Source organism: Lagopus muta, chromosome 11, assembly GCF_023343835.1.
Source record: "Lagopus muta isolate bLagMut1 chromosome 11, bLagMut1 primary, whole genome shotgun sequence".
NCBI classification, from domain to species: Eukaryota; Metazoa; Chordata; class Aves; order Galliformes; family Phasianidae; genus Lagopus; species Lagopus muta.
Window position 1 is genome coordinate 5,615,619 of NC_064443.1, and position 20,730 is coordinate 5,636,348.

Genomic DNA, 20,730 nt, shown 5'->3' on the forward strand with positions numbered 1-20,730 from the left:
GGAAAAAAAGGAAAAAAAAAAGGAAAAAAAAAGGAAAAAAAGGAAAAAAAGGAAAAAAAGGAAAAAAAGGAAAAAAAGGAAAAAAAAGGAAAAAAAAGAAAAAAAGGAAAAAAAGGAAAAAAAAAAAAAAGGAAAAAAAGAAAAAAAGGAAAAAAAAGGAAAGGAAAAAAAAGGAAAAAAAGGAAAAAGGAAAAAAAGGAAAAAAAGGAAAAAAAGGAAAAAAAGGAAAAAGGGACAACTCTGGAAGACAGATACTGATGAAAGCAGGTTTCATATGCTACTTCCTACCCTACAATCACCTGCATTAGACAACCTCAGTTCCTTCCTTCCTCAGACACATCAACAGCCCCAAATGTCTAATTTTTGCTTTTACACACGGAAATCTAACCCTTATTTTACAGACACGATCACTACTTCTGAGCCCATTATATTGGTACTTCCAAACTTCTGCAGCTTAATGGCCTATCTCCGTTAGCAGCTACTACCAACAGCCTTTTCATAAAGTACAGGAAACTTGTCAGCAAGTCAATATAGACTTGCCCCTGCAGTCTTTATCTCTTTCTAATACCCTGCAGCTCAAGGCCCGCATGGGGAAGGATGCAGAGAGATGCAGATGCAGTCTAGCAAGCACACTCAGAGCATGACAAGCATTACTGCTTTTGCTCAGTCCCACACACACAGCTACTGCTTCCTTCTGACAGTTTTTGCAAGCACGTTGAGTTTTACCACCCACATCCTGCCAGTCCCTGCAAAGCAGAAGTGAGCAAAAACACATTTACAACCCCAGTACAGAAAGTGATGGCATCCTGTATGAAGCTGGTATAGGTTCCTTAATTCTCAACCAAAATTTATCTCTAAAGACATAGAGGATGGACACTGCTGAAGCCAATGTGCACTAGGTACGTGACTCATGGCAAACTACCAGCATAATGTGCTCTGTAATGACTACAGATCACTCTCATTTGATCTCTCTCTAATGGACCAAGTATGGCATTTCTCTAGAGCACAGTCTTATCCTCCATCTGTAGACCTTAGTGTGATATAGAGATGCCCACATATTTCTGACAGTGTCTGGCATGTGCAGGAAGGGCAGCAGCCAGCCCAGCAGCAGCCAGCTGGTCACTGGCAGAACAGGGAAGGCTGCCCACACTTCCCAGACTTTACTAGTGCTTAGATGAGTTTGTTCCTACTTTCTAGAATGTACTTCACCCCCCACAGCAAAGCCTTTAAGGACTCAGTTACCTCCAAAGACTACAGAAAGGAAAATCCCTGCACTTTGCCACTAAAGCAGTCCATGTAAGTAACTTACATCACCACGTGCAGCTGGCTCTAACTTGCTTCCGGCCAACTCTGGATGCTCAAATACGTGGAATAACACCTGAGTTACCACAGACCTAAGCCACGGAACTACACAGGGATGGGAAAGGTAATAGCACAAATAAACAGATACAGTGAAAACAGACCTAAAACAACGTGCTTCAGTAACTGTCAGCTACCAACTAACAGCTGAAAGCTGCCAGCACCTGTCTGGCCTCCTGAACGTATCCTGGCTGCCACAGTCTCTTCAACAGAAACTTCCTGCTCATCTAAATTATAGTTTAGGTATATTAAATAGGAGATAAGGAGCTGATGGCAGTCATTTAACACGGAGGCCGCGACACAGTTTCTAAATCTGCAACAGCTATTTGTCGTTCAGTCCCTCGCTCGCCTTGGTAACCAAACCCCGACCCGGCGGTCCCTCGTTACTCAGCGAGGAAGGGGCATTTCTACAGCGGTGACGGAGCGCGCAGCCCGGGCGGCGTGCCCACACCTGCGCTGCTGCAGGGCGTGAGCGGCAACAAGGCTGCAGTGCGAGGACACGTGTGGGAGCGGGGCGGGAACGGTGTTTCCCCTCAGGGATTCCGCACGGGGAGCAGGCGGAGCGCCGAAGCGACGTGAGCCCGCGTGGCGGGCGGCCTGGCGGCGCGGCTCCCGCTGCGGCACGGTGCGGCGCCCGGAGGTCGGGGCTCGCGCTCCCCCCGGGCGGAGGGAGGGAACGCCGCAGGTGCAGCCGGGAGAAGTGGCGGACAAAGAGCGGCGGCACCTGCACTCACCATCGGTAGCAGCCTTCGCTGGCCTCTAGCGTGAAGTTGACGCGGGTACCGCGGGTGAAGGGCAGCAGCACTTTGGGGATGTTGAGCTTGGAGGAGGCGGCGAGGCGGTGGAGAAGGAGCAGGAGGAGCAGCGCCCGAGGCGCGGGGGGAGCCATGCTCCGCCACAGGGAGCGCCGCCGTTGGGGGCGGGAAAGGGCGGCAGTGCGCCGCGGGCGGAGGGACGTCAGCGGCGGGGCAGGGCGGGACGGCGCCCCGGGGGGGCGGAGGGGTGAAGGGAGGAGAGGGGACGGGCCGGGCCTGCCATGCCCTGTCGCCCTGGCGTGGTTGAGGTCGATAAGGGACTGGTTGAACGTCCGAGGCACGGGGGTGTGCGGCAATTAGGTTATAATGGACTTCACCGATAAAAAACGCAACCTGAATCCTCCCCCCAGTTCAAAAACACCAGTGAGGAGGTGCGTGTCACCTCTCAACTTTTACATTATGCATCGCTATATATTGCACTGTCACTGCGCTGGTTGTGCTACTTACTGTGTTACTAACAGCTAGGCTAGACAGCGCTTTTGTAATAAAAGATACATCCTTCGCATACATCCTACATCCTTTCTATGTAGTTCAAGTAGGAAGACGTATTCTCTTGTACTCTTCATATGTAGTTCAAGTAGGAAGACGTATTCTCTTGTACTCTTCATGCCATAGGTGAAGAAGTGGTACATGGACCAAAGTGCAGAAAGAGGTTAAGGAAGCCAGAAAGGGAACTCCGTGAGACGTGAACTCTGTAAGCCAGGTGAATGCAGTGGTGACTGTGGTGTGAGCAGCTTGGAGCCCCTCCAAGGAGCACAGTAAGTAGGTGGGTTTCGTCAGCTGGCCTTATGCTGGCTTGACCTTTTCCTGTAGTGCCCAGAAGAGCGGTCAGACAGCATGGCAAGTAGGACAACATGGCAAGAAGAGAGTGAAGACTTAACCAGCACTGATAGATCTTTAATTATTTAAGAATTCAGATTCTGAAATGGAATCCAAGAAGCACATATTTCAATTAAGCATTTCTTTCCCTGTTTCTTTGTAAATAAATACCTTGCAAAACATATGCTTTACCACAAGGTACTTATTGGACTTTGTAATGGAGGACAGCACTGTAGTGCTCATTTCACTTTGTTGCAGGTATTTTTTGCTGAAAATTAAAAATGAATGGATGGTGTACGTAGGAATAACTATGGTTCCATATGATGGAATTTCTGTATTTATTAATTTGATTTTTTAGAAGTTTGGACACACCTTAAAGTACTCTGAAAAAAACACTGTATTTTGTAAGTCAAAAGCCAGACTGATATTGCAGTCATATCTTGTTGACAGTGTCTGCTCACGTGTATAATTATCTCGCTGTATGTTTAACAGTATGATCTCTTTACCATTCAGTACCTGAGAAAAGTCAAGCTCCTTGAAGTAATCACTTCTGTCATGAATGAAGTTGGTTAGATATTCAGTGAGAAAAGGGACGCAAAGAAGGGAAGAATCATTTTGTTTTTAAAGTATTTGAATTCTGTTTAGAGAGTTTGGATGCCATCCAGGGGCATAGCTGATATGTTGCCCACTTACAATTTACATTAGTGAGTTCACTGGTTCTCATCTATTCTAAGCAAGTAAGTTTACACAGGACTTCTTTACCTAGGAGTATACTTTTTTTCCAGTATTTATTCAGCTATAGTGTGTTAGTTGTCAGACTGTTCCCTGTTCTGTCCTAGGGAGATGTGTTGTGCTGGACAGTTCACTTTTCACTGCAGCTTCTGTTTGTATATTGCTCATTTTCTGAATGCACATAATGAAATGGCATGACTTTAGAGAAGGGCTGAACTTCACAGCTGCAGTGTAAATCACTGGGAACTGGGCCCAGAAATATTTACGGTATTAAAAGTTCTGGCAAATCAAGGCACTACACACTACACTGCTCCCCAAAAAACTGGCACTTCTTTGTGTACTCTGTCACAGAGTTCGTAACCTTCTTTCATAGATGTGCTCTGGAGAAAAGTTCAGAAAAAACTCGGATATTAGGAAAGGATGAGATAAAATCACCCATGATCAAATCAATACCTTACGTTTACAGTCAATTCCAGTGTAATTACAGCAGAGTGGCTAAGGAGTAGATAGCGAGTGCTTTGCTTTGAATGAGATGAGAAAAAAGTGTTTCCTAGCTGTTAAAAATTGGTTTTGCAATCTGAGTGTATCTTAATCTGCAGTACCTGATGAGTAACTATTCTGTATTATTGGAAGATTGTTGTTCTTGTATAGTTAGACCTGGATGACTTAAAATATTTCATAAGTAACATCAACGTGTGCTTAAGACCTGAAATAATTAAATATTTGACACAAGAGCATACTCAGAAGCTTTCAAAACAATTGTAAGAAGTGCACTATGGAGGAGACATTGATGAGCAACTCTGCAATTTCCATTAGACAGTAAAATTATGAAGTGAATATTTTACTTACTTAAATTGAAAGTATGCATTGTGGCACTGCGTTATCATTAGAGACTGTTTTGGAAAAGAATAGCTTAGGAGGAAAACTTGCTGCACACTCTGAGAAGTTACTAAACTTGTTGGTTGCCAGTATAATTGCTGCAGTGCTTGGATTTCTTTTTCTGTATTAGTATGGGACTAGTATGGAGTCAGCACATCTTTCTCAGGCTGAAATGGCAATGCAAAGTGTGTAGAAATATTTTCATGTGGAATGGTGGTTAGCTGGCACATTAGACAATAGGAGCAGGAAAGATGTTTTTGTAAAGTGAGATGTTTATACACTGGTAGGAATGTAAAAGTAAGCCTGATGAGGAGCAAAAATGGAAATGTTTTTGGTCACAAAGAATGCAATTATTGAATGATAATGGGGAGTACTTTAATGAGCTGTTTAGCTGTGAGAAGGATGAAGGCAAACAATAAACTGTTATTCTCCAAGCAGCTGAGACTAAGTAGAAGAACTGTGTTTTAAAGGAATTTGAGAGGCAATCAAAATACACTGAGTAAATAACAAAACACCAGGTGCTGATGCAGCTTTTTCACTTGTCTTCTCTTAGAATTGCATCAGCCCTTCCCCTGCCTCAGGTCTTGAGGATGTACAATAGGTGTCCTGTTTTAGCAGTACAACTGCTTGCAGGGCTTATGTTCAGGAAGGCTGAACCAACTTGATGTGGATACTAAGCATGTATCTGTATGCGTTCCTGGATTGAGGCCTGAGTATCTGCCAAATTCTGATCAAAGAAAACATCAGCTTCAGAAGAAAAAGCTTACTTAAAAAGAAAAGAAAAAACAAAACAAAAAAAGCAACTAGCCAAAAATCACCTGCCTTTACTTTCAGGCATTTCATATTTTAAAATGTCTGAATAATTTTAAATCTTCCAAAGTAGTTCTAAACAGAACAAACAAAATACCAAGGGTGAACAATTGCGACTCAAAAAGTTAAATTCTAGCCAAGTAACATAATGAGGTCTGGAAGATTCTATTGAAGTATACTTGTTTAAGCCTAGCATTGCTGATAGAGCAGTTTCAACTATATCCTACATGGATATGTCTATATGTGTTAACAATATAGGGCTCTGTATTGCATGAGCAGATAAATGCATTGTATGCAGTCTAATTGTATGGACAGTTTCATGAAACTAGAAAAATCAGAGTTCACATAGTAGATCAATGAAAAAAAAAATCTGTGCTGTTGCCTTTATGAACCTTTCAAATAAATTAAGGTCTGAAGAAAGGCAACCAAGTAATTGAACTTGTAGTATGTTTAATGGAAATACTGCTCTAAGAATGTGGATTCCATGGTTGAGAATCCAAGGAAGATACACCAAGCTGAGTAGAAAATGAAAAGGGCAGGTTAATGGAGTTGGAGAAAGAAAGTGGGCTGTTAGTAGAATATCAGAGAATATGTGAGAATATCAGAGATATCAGAACCTTTTTTTTCTGGTGTTCTTTGTTTAAGGAGAGTAAAATTATATCCTGCAAAATAGCTGGGAAAAATGGTCAGTCTCCTTCCTTCTTATCAGGCCACATCTGATAACACTTGAGCTGCCCTCATTGTGTCTATTTTACTCATCTATGCTCTCAAAGTACAGTGCTTTATGTGTATTTCCTGGCTATTTCTATAGCTTTCATTGCTTTGCTTTCTTCCTGCTTAGTTTGCTGTTTGGTTCCATCCTCACATCTGCAGAGCCCTGTAAAATATCTGCATCAAAGAAGCACCAGCCATGGAAGTAAAGTAGTCCTATACGTGAAGATGCACTTAAACAGCCAAGAGAAGAAAAGTAGATTGTAACAAACATCCCTTCTTACTGTGACAGGGGTGGTGGGAGTCAGTAGTTTGCAGATCATTGTACTTGAGTGTTTGGTTTTAATCAGCCATTATTTCAAAACTGGATGAAAGGTCTTACCAACATGCAAACCTGCACAGCTGCTCAGTCTGACTGGCAGAACTCATTGAGTTTGCATCCATCCTGCTGTCATGTGTGGTTCAGGTACTTACCTCTGCTAGGACTCTGATCTGCTGCTACAGAGATTGAATTGCCAGAAAGTGCATTACTTTTCATTACTTTAAAATGGATATCATAGAAACAGAGTATATAAAACAACATTCATTTTTCAATTATTTCTTTATTGCTTTCTCTACTGGTGGAGTTATCATGTTCAATTTACTGTATTAGACTTTTTGTGTCTTCATACGCATATTGAAGATTTTATGAGAACACTCTCAGCCTTACAACTATTCTCTGCAAAACTAATGATGGATTTATAGCAACTGTAAAACTGAACACTTTCGTTATTCCTGCCAGTATTTTCTTTCCAAGCTGCGTCATGAGAAGATGTTTGGCCAAAGGAAGGCATAAATTCAGGAAATTACTAAAATCAAGGCAGCCAGTTAATGGTAATAAGGAAAGAGTGTTAAATTCTAGCGAAGCTGATTTCTTTCAAATTATTTGGAAGGGACCACTTTTGTTTAGAAACATCACTTAAATCAGAGCCAAATCTCTCATTCGTTGCTTAATCTAGTCTGCCCTGGCTGCCATGGGTAGTTTTATTTTATAAAGCCATTTGATGTGCAAGACTTTCCCAGATAGTATAAAACACCAAGGGCTTACTCAATTATTCAGGATGTGTCTGATAACACTGAGATTATGAAACAGTAACAGCAGATAAAAATAAACGTTTTTAACATCAGAGTTTATCTACCTTTCTAATGTAAATTTATGGTTATTAAAGAAGCCTATTTATAGCTCTTTTCAAAGTGTTACATAATAGTGTTTTTTCCATGTGCCTTTATACAGAGATGGAAATCATATTAATGAGCTATTCACTGAACAACTGAATGAATGCATGAGTGATGAGAATTCACAAGAAATAGAAGAGTAACAAAAACAAATATCCCAACCTTTGTTTCCCCTCAAATACATCAGGGAAATTTAGGAAATCACAGAAGTCTTAAACCTTGAAAATAATTAGTCAAATGTATAAATAGGCTTATGAATATGTTTAATGACTTAGGTAATGGCAATAAGGAAAATGAATTATGATCTTTTCAAGGTTACTTGATTTCATATTATGGTATGTACACCTCAGAAGTGTTAAATGGGCAATCAAATACAATAGTTCTATGTCTTTTTAAATGTTAACACTGTTCCAAACTGTTTTCTTATTTTCTATGCTTTAAACACCAACATGGGACAATTTATTATGCTTCAGCATCTCTTCTATCTTCCAGCAGAAGTACTTTGGGCAGAAGTCTTGACTTTGCTTATCCTAGCACTGGTAATGATTGTGTTATCCAAATGCCTCTTGAACACTAACATGCATAGGGAATTCCCTCTTCTGGGAAGCCTAAAGCATTGTTTGACCAGCCTTACAGTGAAGAAATTTTTCCTTTTGTTCAGCCTCTGCTCACTTAGGACATGCCTTCCAGCCCTTTCATCACCTTTGTTGCCCTCCTCTTAATGTATTCATGTATCTTAAAATCCTTTTTATATTGTGGACCCACAACTGCACACAATGTTCAAAGTGAGGCTATGCCTCTAGAAGGCTTCTGTACCTACTTGCATTTCAAATGTAAAATTAGAGTTTACTTTCCACTCTAAGATCACGTAAGTACAAAAAAAATCAGGGACTCTTGCTGACCTTGAAGAAACATAGCACAATTGCTGTTATTTCAATAATGAGTTCTTCCAAAGAAGATTTAACTTACTGCAGTGGAATGATAGGAGAAAACGCAGGAGATGCTGCAATGTACACCAGAATACAGTGTTATGTGTGCATTAAAATCTGTACAGATCGAAGTATGAAGTCTGATTGCACCATCTTGTTCAAATTAGCTCTAAAACCTACAGATTATCCTTCCTGAGTCTATGATTGTATGATTCTTTCATGTACCCAAGTAAATTTTGGGGTGCGAGGATATTTCTGTCAAAGTACTTTTAACGATTTTGCAGGTGAAAAATGCTTGAGGTATTACTGATTGCTTAACGATTCTTCCAGCAGCAAGTGAAGGAGTTACACAGAGATCAGGTGATCTTATTTATTAAGGTATATCTAGCTTCTTTAAGTATGGACAATAGCTCTTAGAGATGCATAAAACTGTATGCAGTAGCCTCTTTTTTTTTTTACAAGTCTAATAACATTCAGTAGCAATTGCAGGTGTTTGTACTTGCTGAAGTTGTTTTCCTGGTGATTTTTTTCCCCCTCTTCTTCAGGTTAGGGATGAAGCTCAACTCATTCTGATTTCTATTGCAGCACCATTCTTATGTGGAGAATTTAATTCATTAGGCTGTCAGTTTTCAATTCAGCAGGAGGTTAATATTAGTATGTCCCAAGAATCTGTGTTATAGATAGTACTTAATATATTCATTAATTATCTGGAGAGGCAGAAATGAAGGGTAGAAGAAAAAATGAGGTCAGCAGGATTTGCAGATGACAAAATTATTTAGTGTAAGTCTTTATAAGACGAGGCTGTGAGGAACTTCATAGAAACAGAAGTAGACAAATTGGCAGCATAATGCTTGATGACAGTCAAACATTGACAAACGTAGCCTAGTGCACATAAGAATGAAAATTCTGAACTGCTTGTTTGCATGGTCCTGTTCTAGCTTATCAGTCATTGCAAAAGGCAAAAGGAACATCCAGCACAGTATAGAAATCCTTCTCAGTGCTCAGTAGCAGTCAAAATCTACATAAGATAATGTGATGCAGAAAAAAAAAAGCATAAAACTGATCCAACATGATAGAAAAATATTAGTTCCAGTTCAAAGTAAAAATTCACAATACACTAGGGTCATTCCATCCCTGTTAAGATAGGGACATGTCTGAATAATTTGGAAGTCCATCTTCGAGTCTGTTTTCTTTCCAATGCAAGTTGGAAGCCCTTCATTGTAACGCATGCTGGGTACAGTTGCAATCTGAAGAGTGTTTCTCTTCCTTTGCTTTTATTTAATAAAGCTCAGTGCTGTTTAGTGATATTCCCTTGAACAGATTCCTGTTGCTCGATGAAGAAAGGATCTGATGTCTACATGATTTCATCAGTTCACTTTTATTCTTACGCGATTACCCTGCGCATATCAGCATCACTCTTCCATTTTATTTCTCCTAACTAGCTGGCATCTTGGTGGTGCTGTTTTTTAAGTTCTCTATAAATGCTCTCTCTTGGGACCCCAGTGACACGTTTGTTTTCTCTTTTTTCTCCCCAACTTTTTTATTGGCTTTGATTCCTTTTGAGGAAGTTTTCACTATCTCAGATCAGCTCTTTATATAACAAGTGTATTAATAAGGGGATAAAGAGACAGCTATGAGTTTATTATCATTACACATGCTAAGGTTAGGGACGAGGTTATTTATGATATAAGTAACTGTAATTCTACAAGACTAGATGCTTTTGTAAGTTGAACTTTGCTCCAGAGTGAAATTAAAGCATTTTGGAACATTTGTTCTTGCTTCTCTCTTGTGGAAAAAAAAAAGAAAAAAAAAAAGTGGATGAACTTGGATGAATAATACCTGATCTCACCACTGTCACGTTCTACTTTAAATTTGTAAAACCCTTTAAGTGTCCCAGCTAACAGCCCCAGAATTGCCATGCTGTCTTAAACTCTGTAGCTTGTAGTTATTATTTGTGAATTGTTCTCTCCATATTTTTATGCAGCACTGTTCTGAATTAGCTACAAAAATGGAGAGTTTAGATTTTATGTTTGTCGAATAAGGTTACTGATAGATTCCCAGCAGTACGTTGTATGAAGGCCTATGTTTTTGGCAATCCTTAAGTTGATGAAAAGATTATTTTTCATTAACTTTCATTTCACAAAAGTGATGCCCAAGGAGGCTGTGGATGCCCCATCCCTGGAGGCATTCAAGGCCAGGCTGGATGTGGCTCTGGGCAGCCTGGTCTGATGGTTGGCGACCCTGCACATAGCAGGGGGTTTGATGCTAGATGATCATTGTAGTCCTTTTCAACCCAGGCCATTCTATGATTCTGTGATTGTCTTTGCTCATAACTGACTGTTTTAATTGGTAATATTCAGACTCAAGGCTATTATTTGAGTAAAGATTTGTTATTATTTGAATATTTGAACTGTTTGGTTCTAACTAATTAATATGACAGGACAGCAGAGAAAGGTACTAAATTATTCACTAACATTGGGCTAAATTGGAATGAAATGATCTTTTCAAATTGAAAAACACTTGGTAAAAAGCAAAGAAGATTTTTCTGTATAAATAATGAAGGAGTTTTCTTTAAATTTAGAATTCAAATAAATAAATAAATCATCCTACACTTGTGTAGCTCTGTAAAACTGTGTACTTTCTTTTACTGAGTTCTGAACACATCTGACCCTCAAGAAATTTCCTTTCAGATCTGATCTTGCATCTGCTTAGTTGTACGGATTGTAATGCAAATCTACTGAGAAAAATTACACTGAAAGCCCCATAACCATTTTTTCCCGTCCAATTTATGTCTGAACTTCATCTTGCAATGAACTAAGGAGATTAGTTATGCTGCAGAACTATGTGCATGTGCAAGTGCTATATTTGCAAAAATAACAAACGCTTCGTAATTCAAATATTAAGCAATATCTCAGTCCCTTAACTGTGCCCTCTTCTTAATCCTGTATCTTCTTGTAAAGGACATAATTTAATTAAAAGCAACTAAATAGAGCTCAAAATATTCCTTCAGTGCAATAACCATCTGTAACGGAACTAAATATTTTATTGACTTCCTACATTCTTTTTAAAAAATTGCATCATTATAATTACGGGCAATTTGCCCTTCAGCAGATTTGTGCACACGCTTATTTTGTGCACTGCAAGCTCTGTGAATTGTTATACTTAAATTACATATTTTGCTTTAAATTGATCCAGAGATGTGAAATAAGTGTATCTGAAAAGTGGAAATCCAGTCTGGAATTCATGATTGCATTTGCTATAGCAAAATGTTGGCATTTTGCATATAGTGCCCTGAATCCTGCTACAGTCTGCACTTTGTTCCACTGGTATGGGGGTGGTAAACATTCAGTCCAAGGCTAGGGATAAAAAAACAAACAAAAAGACCCCAAGTTTTTCCCCTTAAGACGACAAGGAAGGCAAATTTTGAACCAGGTAAACCTACTTTTCTTTCACATGGGAATGTAATGAATTGAAAAGCAAAGCATGGGTGTTTTTAACATTTTCAGTACTTAAATGAAAAATCAGAAAATAAAGTCAGCTTTCTTAACATGTTAGAGACTCTCAGAGACAAAACAGCTTGTCTGACCCACACACCTAGTTCAGGCTAGTGACCTGAAATTATAGCTGGCTATTGATTATAGCTGGTTATATATTTACATGCATTATGCATTTGAATTTAGTTACAACTTGTTGTTTACTTTTATCTTAGTGTTGTCCTTTTGCCCACTAAAGAAGCAAATCCCTACCATAGTAACTTACGTCAATAATAAATTACATTAGTTGCATTTTAGTTACGTTATTACAAATAGATCGCACGTCATTTGATAGTGCAGTCAAGTGGACAGATTTACTTTGCAAACAACTGAAACTTAGCTGTCTGTGTTATGTAAGTATTTGGGTTTTGATTAATGAACCAACAGCTTATATATCTGGTACTGAAAAGCAGAAGGTGCCCAAAGTTTTGTCTTCACATTAAGCTGTTCTTCACCCCCCGCCCTTCCATCCCTCTTCCTTATTTATCCAAACAGTAGGGAAATGTGATTGTCTAATAATTAACAAAGTGGGTAAACAGTTCAGTGTTCCAAGACATTCAACCAGAAAGTAGGATCCTTTTCTAGAGAGGTCAAATTAGCATGTATTGTGCCAGAATTAGAAAGGGATTAGCAGTACTTATCTTTGACTACATCACAACTAGTCAGTCAACTCCTCGTGTGATCCAGGAAGAGGAAAGGTGAAGTGCTGTCAAACCCAAAGCATATCACACTTCAGGGATCAATGTGAGTAAATATTATGTACAATTTATTTCATACTGAGAACAACTCACAATCTTTTCTTTCTGAAGTGAGATATTCTCTAGTGAGGTTTCTAATTAGCTGTAAGTTGAAAAGTCTGCCAGGTCACCTCAAGTCCAAAATGTGCTATGAGGTTTTATGGCCATCTCTGTATGCTGGCATCATGCCTGATGATTGGAGCAGTTATAGTGGAGTAAAAGCCATCAACAAAATGCATTTGAAAACACAAAGAAGGTACCTCCTCACAGGCTTATTTGTCTTCACAGTTCAAGTGAATCAGATATACTGCAACTGTTCAGCTGTACTTACAGGGAAAATGGTTTCTAATCTGGATAAATTCCGCAGTGAGCAGGGAATACTGTGTTTCGTGAGGAGGCTAATCTGTTCGAAGGAAGGAAGCCAGCAGTGAGTTTTGCTTTCTCCCTCCTGTTTCATTATGCTTACGTTCAAATAAACCAGTAATAGCTTGTGAGAAGACAGGCTGTTACAAAACATACAGACAAGTTCAAATAAAAATATGCTAGAAATCAAAACAAGAAAACAACAACTACACACAAAATGTATGAAGTACCGAAATTAAACTAACTGCAGAAACTAATTCGCATCCTTTTTCATGTGCATAGTTTTTTAATCTTAAATTACCTGTTCAAGTAGTGCTGGTGTATTGGCATAAGCCCTTCTGACGAGCTACCTTACTCAAGAGCACAGAATAGGCAACAGTTTTCTATTTTCTTTTCTCCTTATTATTGAAGTTTGTACTCTGAAGCCTTATTTCTACTGCACAACTAAAATATAACCTGAAGAAAAATAAGTTCCTATTCTGCCACATCCACCTCGCCTACCCAGGTGCCGCTGCTAGGGAACCGTCTCCCCAACATTCCTGCAAGGCAGGGGAGTTGTACTGCTCATAATTATAGGAGCAGTAGTATTGATGAAAGTGTCAATTGCACAAATAACTCACAAGTACTACTTATTTGATATGTCTTGTTTTAAGGATGTACAGGAGAATTTCCAGCATTACTAGATTTAGATGTTGCTTTCATTAATTTTATTCATAAACAGTTTTGTAAGGGAACCCCAGCCTCAGGCACCCCTCAGAACAGCACGTTATTAGTGAGCATCCATGATACGCTTTGGTTTAAGCCATGGAGAACTCAGTGTCAGAGGCAAGGCTGATACTGCTCTCACAAGAGGAAAGCCTGAAAAACAACAAACTTTGCTGCATATCTTAATTCACTGTATTTGTAACAGGTGTTTTTTTCATACATACAAAATTGCAAATATCTAGCTGCTCTGCCAGGTTAGAATGAGGTATTTTCTCTCCGTCTCAGAGACAAAGGATGCATGGATTTCACAGAGATCAAGAATTTTAATGGAAGCAATAAGAGACACAGGTGACCATTGTAGCAATTGGACAGATCAACATGATGGGAAAAGGTATTTCACTAGAAGTGTAATGACAGAAGGAGCAGAAGATTCCACGCTTGCAGGTTCCCTTCACCAAGAAGGAATCTCCAGCCAGAGATCCTTCCCCCGTGGCAGTCAGCCCTTCAATGACGTCTAAGAGAGGTGCAGCCAGGCTTCCTGACACACAGCTGAATTGCCTTCACCTGTGCTCCTAAGGCTGACCAGGTCCTTTCCCCATCTACTCAATCAGTGGTTGAGGCCAGGACTGAACCATGCAACCATACCAAACTTACTTTTTAGTTACTCCCTTATTTTTTAAGAACAAATTAATAATTGTTAAATTTGAGAGAGCAACAAATACTGTCATGAGTTTTGCTGATTAGAGAAAAGGGGGACTGAGTAGGAAGAAGAAATGGAAATATGCAGCACACAGCAGGTCAGGGAGCTGGACTGCCTCAGCCATTGTCTTACTTTGCTTTTTCCCAGCATTTCTGGTGGTGAAAGAAGTAAGAAAAGCCACTGCCGCCGCCACTACCACCCCCTGCTGCTACATTTAATCACCACGTGCCACAAATCAAGATGGTATAAGCTGCAATTAATGCCATCCTAATATAAGAATGGGTGTAATCACAGCAGCTAAATGAGAAGGCTGCTAATTGCTGGTCATTGCCATGCTTCAACAGATGAGCAGCCTATTAGCGTTAGAAATGAGGGAGGTTTATTACTGCTATGTTATGTGATCAGCACGTCTTTGTCAAAATAACTTCCTGTGGAATAAAAGTAAGAAATGAGTTGCTCCCTACACAGTAAGAAGAATTTTGTTGGGATGGTTAAAAAAACATGGTTTTGCTTCACTTCAATTATGATAATTAATCAGATGGTGTGGAAAACAGAAGAGGATTGTCTTTCTCTGAATTTCTCTTTGTGAATGCTATGAAGGAGCCCTGACTTTGACACTTTCCCAAAAGCAAAGTGTTTCTTAAACTTGGACTGGAGCAGGATGTGTGAAGTCTATATTTGTCCCCATTATACTTCTATCATCTCTTTATATAAGTGAATAATATATATATATAAAGTGTTCCTTTGCACATATGGTGGTGTGTTTGTTTTTTTTTTTTTTTTTATTGCAATATGGCCAGGAAATGCTGGGATTTCTATTTATTTGGTTTTTATTGAGGAAAATAAATGCAGATTTTGTCCCAGCTCTGGGAATGTGAAGCAGTAGAATTTGCCCCAGCTGGATTTTGTGTAAGTTCTGGCTGGCAGCCGCTCCAGCCACCCCACAGAGCACCCCAGAATCATGCCCTGCATGCAGAGCTAATGTGGGTGCTCCTTTGGCTCTGTATCTCCTTGCTGATAGGGCTTGTCCTTGCCTCAAAGATTTCCAGCCTCCTTTAGTAGTTAAGCTGTTGCAGAGCCTTGCCTGCTTTCTCTAATTTCTGTGAGCAGTATATCCAGTTCTGGATCAATACCAGTGGAGTTCATTTTATAAAAATGTTGCTTGAAGACTGAAAAAGGGAATTTAAGAAGTCCTGTAAGGATTGTTATCAATGTGACAGGAATGTTCTTCACCTTTTTAAAAGTAATGTGAATATCCCTACCATTCTGCTGTATATACTGCTTTGCTTTTGAAACACTTTGTGTAACAGATTAGTTTTTTCTGTCAATAACCACAGTTTACTTGGATGGTGTGATGTGGAACAATTAGCTGACAAGCTGCTTTGCCTTATTCCAATATGTTTTACCATTCCTACATTCTTAGAAGCATTGCATCATAACCACTCAGCAACTGAAACATCTGTTTTCTCCTACTAGCCTTAATGTGTTGGACTATATTAGCTACCTGTTCGTTAAAACAAGTCCTTCAAAATGTTGATATTAATTTATGATGCCTAATATAGTTTGAGTCTGATTGTATGTTAATTCATCTCTAAGTCACACAGTGATATTTGAGAACAAATTAAAAAGGTTCAGTCTACTTACGGCAAGATATTCCTATCCAAATGTGTAAACTTTTCATGGTGCCTGTGGGAGACTTTATTTGAAGGCTCTGAAATAGAATTTCTGAATAGTTCGGAGCTAATACAGCCTTTGAAGCCTGGAAAAAGGCTAAGGTATCTGGTAGGGTTGTTGTGTACTTTCTCCTATTTCTGTAGTTCCTTTACTTTTGTTGTCTGTGCTCAAGTAAATATTGACATTGAAATTCCTTTAAGATATCTCTTATGGCATTACTTCATTGCAATTTGTGAATCTAAAGCTAGCACAGAAGTATAAAAATATCGAATTGGTTAATGGATTTGGAAATTGTAGGGAAACTGTTATGTATGGCTGAACTGATGATAAAGCACCTGGTGAAGGGGGTGGCTGGCTCAGGAAGCACAGGTGCAAGCAGTTCAGGTGCTTTCCATTCAGGTGCTTTCCATGTGACTGGAAGGGGTGGACCGTGAGTCCATCCCTCCTTGGGCTCATTGAAGGGCCTGCCTCTGAATAAAGAATGGCTCTTGGACAAAGGCTACTGCTGGAGAAGGAGTGTTCTATAGCTAGGGACCCTATGGTTGGTTGGGTGCATCAACTTTTTCCTCTGTGTGATTACTGATACTCCTTCGCCTTGTATTGTGAAGAACTTGCCAGAAGCTGGTTTGCTGCTTCCTATGTCCAACACCAATGTTTCCAGTATGCCTTGTGATGATTGTTCTGATGATACAAACCTCGTGTGCTCCACTGAACTGCTGTCTTCTCTTGAGACTCCAGAGTTCTCTTAATCATTCCAGACATTAGTTGTGCTACGAGTATCAGAACATCCATGCTCCTGGCTATGTTTTATGTGCTTGGCTTTAATTTATAAGCAAAGGACTTATTTTAATATTCTGATTGTTTTTTCAAGTGATTTCTGGACTAGGGGTTCTTCCTAGATATTCCTTAAACTGCATTTCCTTTTTTTTTTTTTTTTTTTTTTTAAATATTTGGTTACGTACCAATGCGTTGTTACTAGGCAATTATTATAGCAGTGGCATTGAGAAGGTGTAGCAATTGTTACTTGATTAATGAGGAGTGTACATGAAGCCATCAACAACACAAAGTAGTCCTGAAATCTGAAATGCAATCTTTTCTTGGTAGAATACAGAAAAACTATATTTCTAAGCATTTTGTCAATGTATGCTAAACTTCTATCACTAGCTGACTACCAGGTGCCTGAAAGTATTGCTGTTCGGAGTAATTGGAAAACGGGAAAATACGACAGAGCAATTTTGTTTTGTTATGCATTATACAGTGACTAGATATCAATCATGTTATCAAAGCATTTAAAAACTGGTACAGAAAAAATATCAACTAAATGCACTTAGTGGACCATGTTAATTATCATTCAGAGACAACAGACAATGCGTTATTAACTTCACCATGTTTTTCCTCTGTGTTCCTGCCCACCCTGTGAAGTAGCTTGCTGCACCTCTCAAGGGGCCTCTGATTTCTTCTTTGAAAACTTTTGTTGCTTTAGAGAGCACCTCACTGTACTCAATACAGCTTTCTCCATTTTGGTGCTGACTTGTTGATGTTTACACTGCATGAAAGTGACTTAAGCCTCAGGCTTCTTTCAGTGGTTGGTTTAAGGCTCTAAGCTGAGTCACTCCCGTGAATTTGAAAATGCAATTTAAGGACTTCTTGGAACAAATCTTTGCTGGGATTTGTATCATCTGAATTCTATTGTAATAGCCTGTGTCTCTCATCATGAAGATATGATTCTGAAGGCATGAAGTGGTGGCTAGTGGTATCATACTCTATTGTTTTAAAACCAGAGGATTTCAGTTAGATGTAATTCAGCAAGGGAGAAGGACTCAAACAGCAAAGATAAGAATGTGAGAAGAATAATATTGTCTTTAAGGAGCTTTCAGGCCTTGCATTTCCAGCTGTTCAGTACCACAGTGAGGAAAGAGAACTGTATCAGTTTCTGAGCTATAAAAAGCACAGGCCTTTTTCTGCTCTGCTGGATTATCGGAATCAATAATTCCACATTTTCTGCATACTGTGAAAGTAAATGTCTGATCTCAGTCATGTCATCACATGGCAGATCAAAGCCCTCGGGATCAAAGAGATTAAAGAAGCACAGGTTCTCAACATTGGAAAACATTAGATGAGTTTCTCAGAAATTTTAATTAACGAATATCTATTAAAAACAAAAAAATTCCAATGAGAATAAATCTCCCATTTCTTTTTGTTTCTTTCCAACCATTTCATCCTATCTGTAGTACACCTTTTTTTTATTATTATTATTTTTTTTAATGCTACCTGTTTCAAAAGCTTGAACTCAAAATAGTTGACAGTGTATTATTTGTGATGTCTCATATTTCTGTCTGGAAGGTGTCTTGCACCTAAAAGAACAGATGCTTTTTTTAAGCATTGAAGCTGAAGCAGTCACTGAAGATTGGCACATTGCTTTTCTTTTTTTTTTCCCTCAACAGAGCTCACACTGCCACGACGAGAAATGGGGGAGAGATGTTGGAGCTGGCAAGATGCCTCCATGTAGAGGAGGGGGATACCTATGAGTCTGGCCCTGGTCAAACCGACTGGGATTATTCCATCTCTTGCGTTATTCCAGCTCTGAACGTTGCAGTCAGTAACAGGACAGTTTGTAGGAGGCTAAAATAGTGCTGTAAGGTGCAGTAATTTGCAAATGACCCAAAGGATTAATCACATGCAGATTATGGATAACTGGATCTGCAGACCCAAGTCTCACATTATCATGGTTTTGCTGTCACTCTTGTCTCTAACTTCATTGTTTTTTAATCTGGAAAAAATCATTGCGTTTTACCATTCGTCAATATTAGTCATTTCACCAAAATGAAACATTGTAACTAAAGTCAATTTCTGTTCTGCCTGAGGTTGAGAAACTAATGAAGGGTTTTTGCTGTCACTTCCAAAAGGAGATCATTTGCCAATTTTCCTCATTCTCCTAAATATGCATCACATTACACGGGCAGATGTAATAAGCCAATACAGATACTGGTGGCCTGACCAGGCAGTCTCTTTCCTACAGGACACTATTCAGACACATCTTTCTATTTCCCAAAGTAAGGCTTTGCTAGTAAGCTGGACTCCAGTACCCTGCTTTAAATGAATCTGCACAAAGGGATCCCTTCAAAGAGGCCAATCACGTCAATAGAAGAGAGTTCCTGGGGAGACCAGGGTTGTTATCTGATATCTGAGGGGGGAAAATAAAAATAAAAAAATTTCAATCGGAAGCCACATTATGAAGTTTTTCCCTTTGAACTCTTCCCTTCCCAAAGGTGTTTTTTATGGTTTTTAACATGAAATGAATAATCTCCTGGATGACAAAGAGCAAACTAAAGAGGCCAACCTTGAGTTAATAAGTTGCTGGTTATTTATTATAACAATGATATGTCTGTGCTTTCGAGTATGCAGTAATTAATAAACTCCCTTACCACAGGACACCACTGTTATCCATAATATTGTCAAAACCATTCGAGTTGTACTTTGTGTCTACAGAAGTAGAACTGAGCAGGGGTAAAACTTTTCCTTTGTCTTGCAAAAATAGAGCTATCAGTCTGAAAATAACATCAATACACTGTATAAGCTGGGCTGTATTTAATTTTCTCACTTTTATAATGCATTTGGGTCCTAATTTTTGAAGGATTGAAAAATGAAATTAGAGAAGCCTGCGTGTCTGTGTAATCTGTAACTATTTTTTAGTTACGTGCTTTTATTCTGGGAGATTTCAGTCATATCCTCAGAGTTTCTGCTGACTTCTGTTTGTTGCCTTGCTTTTGTAACCTGAGAACTGAAGGTTACAACTCAGGGGAACTTTTAAAGGAAATATCTTTCACCAGGAAGCATGGAATCAGCTATTCAGTACGTTTTGTGAATGTAGATGAACTTAAAAGGTTCTTGTTTGATTGTGATTTTTTTTTTAGATCAAAGCATTTCACCTATGCATATTTCAAACAGTTTAAGGATTGGCTGACTTCTAAAATTTTACTTTGTTTTGAACATTGCAACATTAAAAAAAAAACAAAAACAAACAGACAAACAAAACCCCAAACATTTGAACTCCATGTGAAACTTTTTGAGAGTGAACTGAAAATGTAATCATTTACTATGCTCTATTTTGTTTATTTGTTTTTTACAACGTCATAATGTTTCCTAATCCACTCGTCTTGAAAATTCTGCTGGTAGAGTGCTGGATCTCCATGTATGTCCAAAATCCAGAGTGGTCATTTCTGTGTGTATTTTGGGGCTAATTCATAAGGAGGTTTATGATGAGACTGAACAATAATATTATGCCTGCTACGACTGTTTAAAAACTGCTACTAGTTTAAGTGACAGTGGCAGCACTCATTTCAGTAATGAAGTGTAACTGTTTGCACAGCTGGATGGTTCATTCTCTGGAATGAGGGCTGTGCCCATGGAGGGCTTTGCAGGGTGTTGTGTCCACGGCTGCAGTTCTGCTGCTGCCAATACTGCTGCAGTATTGACAGTAACAACTGCTGAATGCTCAAATACATGCAGTAATGCAGAGAAACTGTAAGGAGTATTTTCTAATTTAGAATATTTTAAATCATGCGTCCTGCACAAAACAGGTGCATGTTACAGGTAGATGGCAAAAATAATCATCCTGCAGGTAGAGTGAAGGGTTGTTCTGAACATTCAGAGCAATTCCATAAGGTGTCTCCAAGAGAGCAAGCACGTCCGTGCCACTGCTGAAGAGAGAAAAGGGAGCTCTTTGAGGAGCTTACTGTGGGCGCTGTG

The 20,730-nt window shown here is 39.2% G+C and overlaps 1 protein-coding gene and 1 long non-coding RNA gene across 2 annotated transcripts in view; one reads left to right on the forward strand and one right to left on the reverse strand.

The window, feature by feature from the left end:
• NUP210 (nucleoporin 210) overlaps positions 1 to 2,315 on the reverse strand; it is a 61,408-nt gene extending 59,093 nt beyond the window's left edge. Inside the window, exon 1 of the mRNA XM_048957092.1 lies at positions 2,094 to 2,315. Within this exon, the coding sequence (XP_048813049.1) occupies positions 2,094 to 2,248 (155 nt within the window). The 5' untranslated portion in view covers positions 2,249 to 2,315. The remainder of the gene's footprint in view (positions 1 to 2,093) is intronic.
• LOC125698592 (uncharacterized) lies at positions 1,505 to 20,121 on the forward strand. The gene is made up of 3 exons (XR_007379234.1): positions 1,505 to 2,098; positions 2,790 to 2,932; positions 18,426 to 20,121. It is a non-coding gene; the product is annotated as an uncharacterized LOC125698592 (long non-coding RNA).
• Positions 20,122 to 20,730: the final 609 nt, after the last annotated feature.